This window comes from Dipteris shenzhenensis, chromosome 21, assembly GCF_047967505.1.
Source record: "Dipteris shenzhenensis isolate YYH24624 ecotype China chromosome 21, Dip_SZ_1.0, whole genome shotgun sequence".
NCBI lineage: Eukaryota > Viridiplantae > Streptophyta > Polypodiopsida > Gleicheniales > Dipteridaceae > Dipteris > Dipteris shenzhenensis.
The window spans coordinates 31,861,798-31,868,037 of NC_141616.1; the positions used below are offsets into that span (position 1 = coordinate 31,861,798).

Here is a 6,240-nt window from a genome sequence, read left to right on the forward strand (position 1 = left end):
GAAGATTTTTGATGACCTATGTTCAATTATTTATTGATAAACATTCTGTAAACATTTAGCATTTCCTAAAGGTCTCTCACCTCTAAATTAGATTGCAATATTTGCCATCATGGAGGTCCTCGCTTTGAAACCTCAGAATAGCTGTGCAATGCTTGAGGCATATAAGCCCATCAAAAGTTTGGTGTTTCTATTGAGAGAGTTCAACAACTCCATCATTCCAAAACACAAAGTTTTCTTGTACATATACATGTCTGAGCAACAAAGGGGAAAAACATAGCTTTGATTCAAGAAAATTGAACAAAAGGAGGAGAAAATACGAATGAGCAATACAAGAGAAGAGCACAGAGAATCTGCTCAACAGAAGGCCTCATGCCAAATGATGCACCAACAAAAGGGCCACAAAAGATTCAAGGTAAAGTAGCATACAACATTTTCATAGGCTTCCGGTTGAGGTTGAATTTTTTGTCTGGGCTGTATTAAAATCAATGAGACGTCTTCCAGCCCCACATTGGGCAACACGTACCCCAAGCATTGGATTCTTTATTGTAAACTCCAGGTAGGCCTTTGAGAAGATCACATTTTCGTAATTGGATAGAATCCTGCGCATTGCTTCTTCTTGAAGCATGCTCGGAGAGCTAAGGCTTTCGGCGAGCACCAACACATGGAGTGGATCCATTGTTGTCAAAAGATGGGCTTGGCAAATTTCCATTAGAAGCGGTATGTTATACTTATCTGCCGCTAGCAAAAGTGAAAGGGCATGGTTTTGCAGCACGTGGAGTTCAAGGTGTCCGGAGTACATGAATTTTACCAATTGTTTCAATTCCTCGTGACTCATATCTGGAATGGGAATCAATCCCTTGTGTGCCTCTTGGTAGGCATTGACGTCCACGAGAGCCCCAAAAATGGGTGATCTCATGGCCTGCAATCACCAAGACAGAAAAAGTATAAAAGTTGCTGGAATTTTCAGACCATAGGAGCCTGTGTGTAGTAAAGTTTAGAAGGTGAGTTCAATTAAGAGTAAGGAGGCTGACCAGGACGAAGCTGTGTACAGGCACGGCTTGCCCATCGGAAGTCACTAATTTCAAGTCAATTGGCAATCGTTGGGCGAGGGCGTCTTCCCCGGCTTGCAAATATTTTACTTGCTTTGAAGTGGCTTTTACATGTCGTAGGATGACTTTGCACGTCTCGTCCAATGTACCCTGTTGACATGCAGACGTCACCGACACTCCTATAATATCTCTTCGATGCTACTCCTATAATATGCAGACATCAGGACAAGGGAAGCCAGCTGATCTCACCTTCTGTGCAGCGCTCACGGCGCACTCATCCACCTCAGCGTGCGTGTCGAGCTTCTTGCCCAGGTCAAGAAGCGCTCTTGTACCGCTAAGGCAGCGTGCACATATGCTGTAGCCGCAGCGTGTTCGGGCCTTACGATACTCACCCTGAGGGCCACAAACAGAGCACGCCATGGTCTGACCTAATCGAGAACGACTTCATCCTTCTTTATTTATAATTAGCCATTGCCCGACGGAAACGGATCAGGTCGGAGACCCCCGAACATCTGGTACGGACGAAACGCTGCTCCCCTCATTTTGTCGCTGATTTGCGCGCATTGCGGGGCTTGAAACATTGGGAGTTGGATTGCTCATTTTGATGCTTCACAAATTGTAGTTTATTGTCCACTGGGCCTTCCAAATGTTTCCGTAGCTTCGGCCCGACCAATTGGCATTTTGGTCGCCTCAACCCATCAAATCGCCATAGCACTACGTTCCAACAAACCGGCCTCTTCCTGTTTCTGCCGCATCCTCTCATGCATACATCTCGTCACTTGCTTCAGCACATGAAGCGATCCTTGTTACATCTAGCTACTCCAGCAGACAATTTTTCAGTTTAAGCTCCATCACGTGCAAGCATCGTTGCAACTTAACGTGCTTCGACGTCTTGTAAACCTACATACGAAGATTCTAAAGCCTTCGACGGGATAATCTACACAAGCTGATAAATGTTCTTAAGAACGAAGCTACACAAATGATTGCCAATCTTGATCGATGGTGGTGCGAGGAAGAGGAACCAAAGCCAAACTTCATGGACTTTCCTGCTTTAAGGTCTGCAGTTTGATCTAAGCCCAATCCTTCGCATTTTTTCTGGCTACGCTGCTGCGTAAACGAAACATTACAAACTCATCTAGGCGTTATTTTGTGTTATTGTGCCTTGCAGACGTAGTTCTTCTCGACCTTTACATATTAAAGAAACTTTGCTGTCTAGCTAAAGTCGGATCTTATTCAGCCTCGTCCATGCAAAATTTAGAAATCCTGCGATTGAAGACGAACCTCGAACAGAAAAGCGTGGGGTCGTTATGCCATAGGGATTAGAATTTGTATCGATACACACCCTCGATGACTGTCCCGTCGATGCTTGGAGCTGCAGCTGACATTAACGTGCTGCGTCCTTGATAATTGTCTCTTCTCACGGCCAATTGGCGCACTCCCTTCTCGTTTCTTTGTTCTCCCTACGTCCCAAGATTTCTTTGCTTTCGGGGAGCCCTGCAGCCTTCTCGTCTTTCAGTTTAAAAGAAGTCTATTTGGATCAAGACTCTATGTGGATTCAATCGTCGTTTCTTTATAACGGCTTATGTTCTTTTTGTCAACCTCAAAATTCGAAATGAAAGGGGAAATACCACTAGGAGCTTCACATCACATTCCAAAGTACGCTTCCTCATCGAATGTACAAGAGTGGGCACGTTGAAGTGCCCAAAAAGGAAAATGTCATTCGTCAAACTCATTTCAATTTGCTCATGAGGATTGTGTCATTTTACACCATTGGGAAATAGTGTGGTATTAGTGTGGATTCACGTGTATTGCACATCAACTTCGGTACCCACTTGAGGGAATCTCTTGTGTGTATAGTCTACATTGGGTATTATGGCCATTGGTCAAAACTTCACTTCAAATTCAAGGTTAAGGTAAATGGAGAGAGAGAGAGAGAGAGAGAGAGAGAGAGAGAGAGATGTTTGATCCCATCTCATATGAAGCTAATTTAAATTCTTGATTTGTTAAGTAGCATTGATGAAAAGTAAATCTATAGACACGATTATGAAGAGTACGATAAAAAAAGAGCATGGAAGAAATGGTTGGAGATGGTCAAAGATCGTTCCTGCATTCTTCTAAGCAAATTAATTAGGAGGGATCACGAGACCATCACCTAGTCTTGAGATTGACCCCAATCGTCAAGATAAGACATAGAGTAAAGTTGGTCACAATTCTAGATGGGCATAAATTTGGATCTTGATGCACAACATGACGTCTTAGATCATAATATAAAATGGACAAGCTTCCTATATGGTCATTGATGGGAATGCCAAGAGTAAGGCTACTATAAATAAAGGACCTTACAAGATGATTAATACACAAGGCATCTGTATGACATACAAGCCAAGAAGTTGCAAATATTGATTAGTACAATGAACATTGATGTGAGCTATGGAAGAGTGCACAATAATTATCAAAGCAATATTGAGATAAAACTCAAGAGTTTTGATAATTGGGTGACCTATACTACTGATGGCACAATGACATGAAAAAAAGGGAGGTTGGATCCCCTCTTGGAGGCATAATGGTGTATGATACTGCATGGTATAAGATACACCTTATTCCAAAGGTGATATTCTATAAATACAAACAAAACCTTGATGTTTGTGTACTCAAAGATGTGCATAAAAAACAAGATCTCTTTTGAGAAACTCTATGAGTCATATGGATAAGGAAAACAAGGTAATGTAGAGAATATGAGAAGATGACATGTACGTAGTGCATGGAGGGAGGACTACTTAGAGTTCATCCATTCTATGTATAAGCAAGTGCAAGAAGTGAATACATATTCCTGGATAGGATCACCCTGAGCAGTAGGGCCCTGATCAGTGATATCATCAATACTCTAGAGCACTAACACCCTAAGCAAGGCCATTCCTATGGAAGTACTTGGGGGTTTTGTCATGAGTAACGTCCTGATGTGCGTCCGCTGATATGTTCAGCAAGGTCCTTTATGAGCTTCGAATGTTTATTAGTGTAAGCACTTATCTAGAAATCAAGTCTTCTTTTCTCCCATCCCACCAAGACATAAACATGACATTTGTGTTCATCACAACATCATTCAACTGAACATAATTTTTAAATATCCAAATGAACCAGAATGCATGTACTCTGGTATCTCCTGCTTGCTCCTAAAGTCATCCTCTAATAGAATGGCTTCCAATTTATTCGTTCCCCTATTCCAATCTATATTCATTTCCAAACTTTTCGAGCATGAGGGCAAGCAATGAAGAGATGAAAAGTGTCTTCAAGTACACTACTACACCTCCTACATTTTCCATCCCCTCTCCATTGGTTGAATCCTCTTGCATTAGCATTGTGAAGAATGAGCCAACTTAAGCAATACATTTTCTCAGGTACCTTAGTGTTCCATAGTTTTCTAAATATTTCATGCCATTTGTTTGTGCTATCCTATCAATTCCATCTTACATTGAGAGTTCTAAAAAACTAATCAATATCTAAAGGAGTGGGAATTGGGAGAACGGATGCACTACCCACCAAGCTAAATTTTGAAAGTAGATAAAAAAGGTTACTCCTTTCCCTTGAGTGCTACCTTGTCAAAGTTCCAATCTATTTAGCACTAACATCTGGCATTGATTGTGTAGAGCAACCTCCTTTCTAATTTTTGGCCAAGTTTTTCATCAAATATGATCCTTATTCCATAATTGTCCCCATGTCTAAAGACGTTTTTTAAACATAATGCTAGCCAAAAGGAACTGTTCATCATTGAGTTTAGAAATTCTAAAAATGGTACACACTTAACTGGAATGAATAGCCATAAAAGAACCCTTTTCCTAGAGAATCATAAATAGGCCTTTATTTCCTCAAAATCCTTCCAAATGGAGTGCCAAAGAGGTCTGCCTTTAGTTTTCTATGGTTAAAGATTGCACAAGGAAGAAAAAGTGGGATAAGTCTTCCACTTGGGAGCCTTGATTCGTGTGACTAGCTTCATATTCCTAAGGACAACTTGAACCCAATCACCCTTTGGGTTCATTATGGCCTTAATTACTCACATTGTAGATAATGTTATTGCAACTAGGGCTATATCAATTACTCCTAAACCTTAGCTCGAGGGGGGGGTCACTCATAATTATGTAAGGACATAAAGTTGGTTCAACAAAAGGAGTTTTCAAAATCCCCTTTTTACACATTTTCCACATACAAAATGGTATCATATAAAGGGGGAACCTACAGATTGAAAATAAAAAAGGTGTGTACCATTCATGATAGATTTAAAGGTAAGGGGTTTTACAAATACGCCTTTAACACATGTGATATATAGGATTTGTACATAGTGACCCCCCTGAGTTCCTTAGCTTTGGTATTGAGATTTGGTACAATAAGGCCTTCTCACCTTGGAGATTCTAGAGTTTCCCCCCAAGAGAATCTCTAGATCCTGATGACTCTATCAAGGCCAATTTTGGAGGGGGCCCATAGGAAAGGTAGAAAATTCAAATACGATAGGTGCGATGGTTGAGCACCAACTTTTGCATACAAGATTGGATTGAAAGCCCCTCTATTTACATACCTTCTTATAAAATATATCCATAAACTAATCCCACCTTTGTTTTAGAGATATCAAAGCCCATAGGGATTCCAAGAAACTTGAAGAAGCACCCTTACAAAGACTATAGAATCCAAGGCCTCTAACAATTTCCTGTTCACCCCCAGTGACTCGTGAGAGTAGCATACCTAGTATTTCTGTGATTCATCCTAGATCTAGAGCCCTTGCAAAAGATGTCCAAAAATTTCATGGTGCATTCCACATATTGTGCTATATCTCTAGGTGTGCAGGTAGTGTCATCTACAAACTATTAGCAAACTAGCCGCTTGTAGTTCTATGCCTCTAAGTCTCCCTTTCTTGAGCTGGAATTTAAGAAGCCACCCTAAAGTATCTACTAAGATTACAACAATCAAGGGGGCCAAGGAACATCCTTATTTGATTGACATATTTAAAGGAAAATAATGGCTCATTTCACCATTGACATAAATCTTAGCTCGTGCATTGGTAAGTAGGAGTTTCACATAAGGGACAGAAAGAGGTCCCCATCCCATGTCATGCAAGGATTGAATAAGGAAGTCCCTCTCAACTCTGTTATATGCCATTTCAAGATCAACCTTGAGAAAACATAGATTTAAATGGTTTTGCTCA

General features: G+C 40.9%; 1 protein-coding gene across 1 annotated transcript; it reads right to left on the reverse strand.

Annotated features, from left to right (window-relative positions):
* Positions 1-433: 433 nt before the first annotated feature.
* LOC147888751 (BTB/POZ domain-containing protein At1g01640-like) lies at positions 434-1,469 on the reverse strand. The gene is made up of 3 exons (XM_087392356.1): positions 1,299-1,469; positions 1,032-1,199; positions 434-919 (listed from the first exon to the last, which is right to left on the reverse strand). The coding sequence occupies exons 1-3, from the start codon at positions 1,467-1,469 to the stop codon at positions 434-436; spliced, it is 825 nt and encodes a 274-aa protein (XP_087248482.1).
* Positions 1,470-6,240: the final 4,771 nt, after the last annotated feature.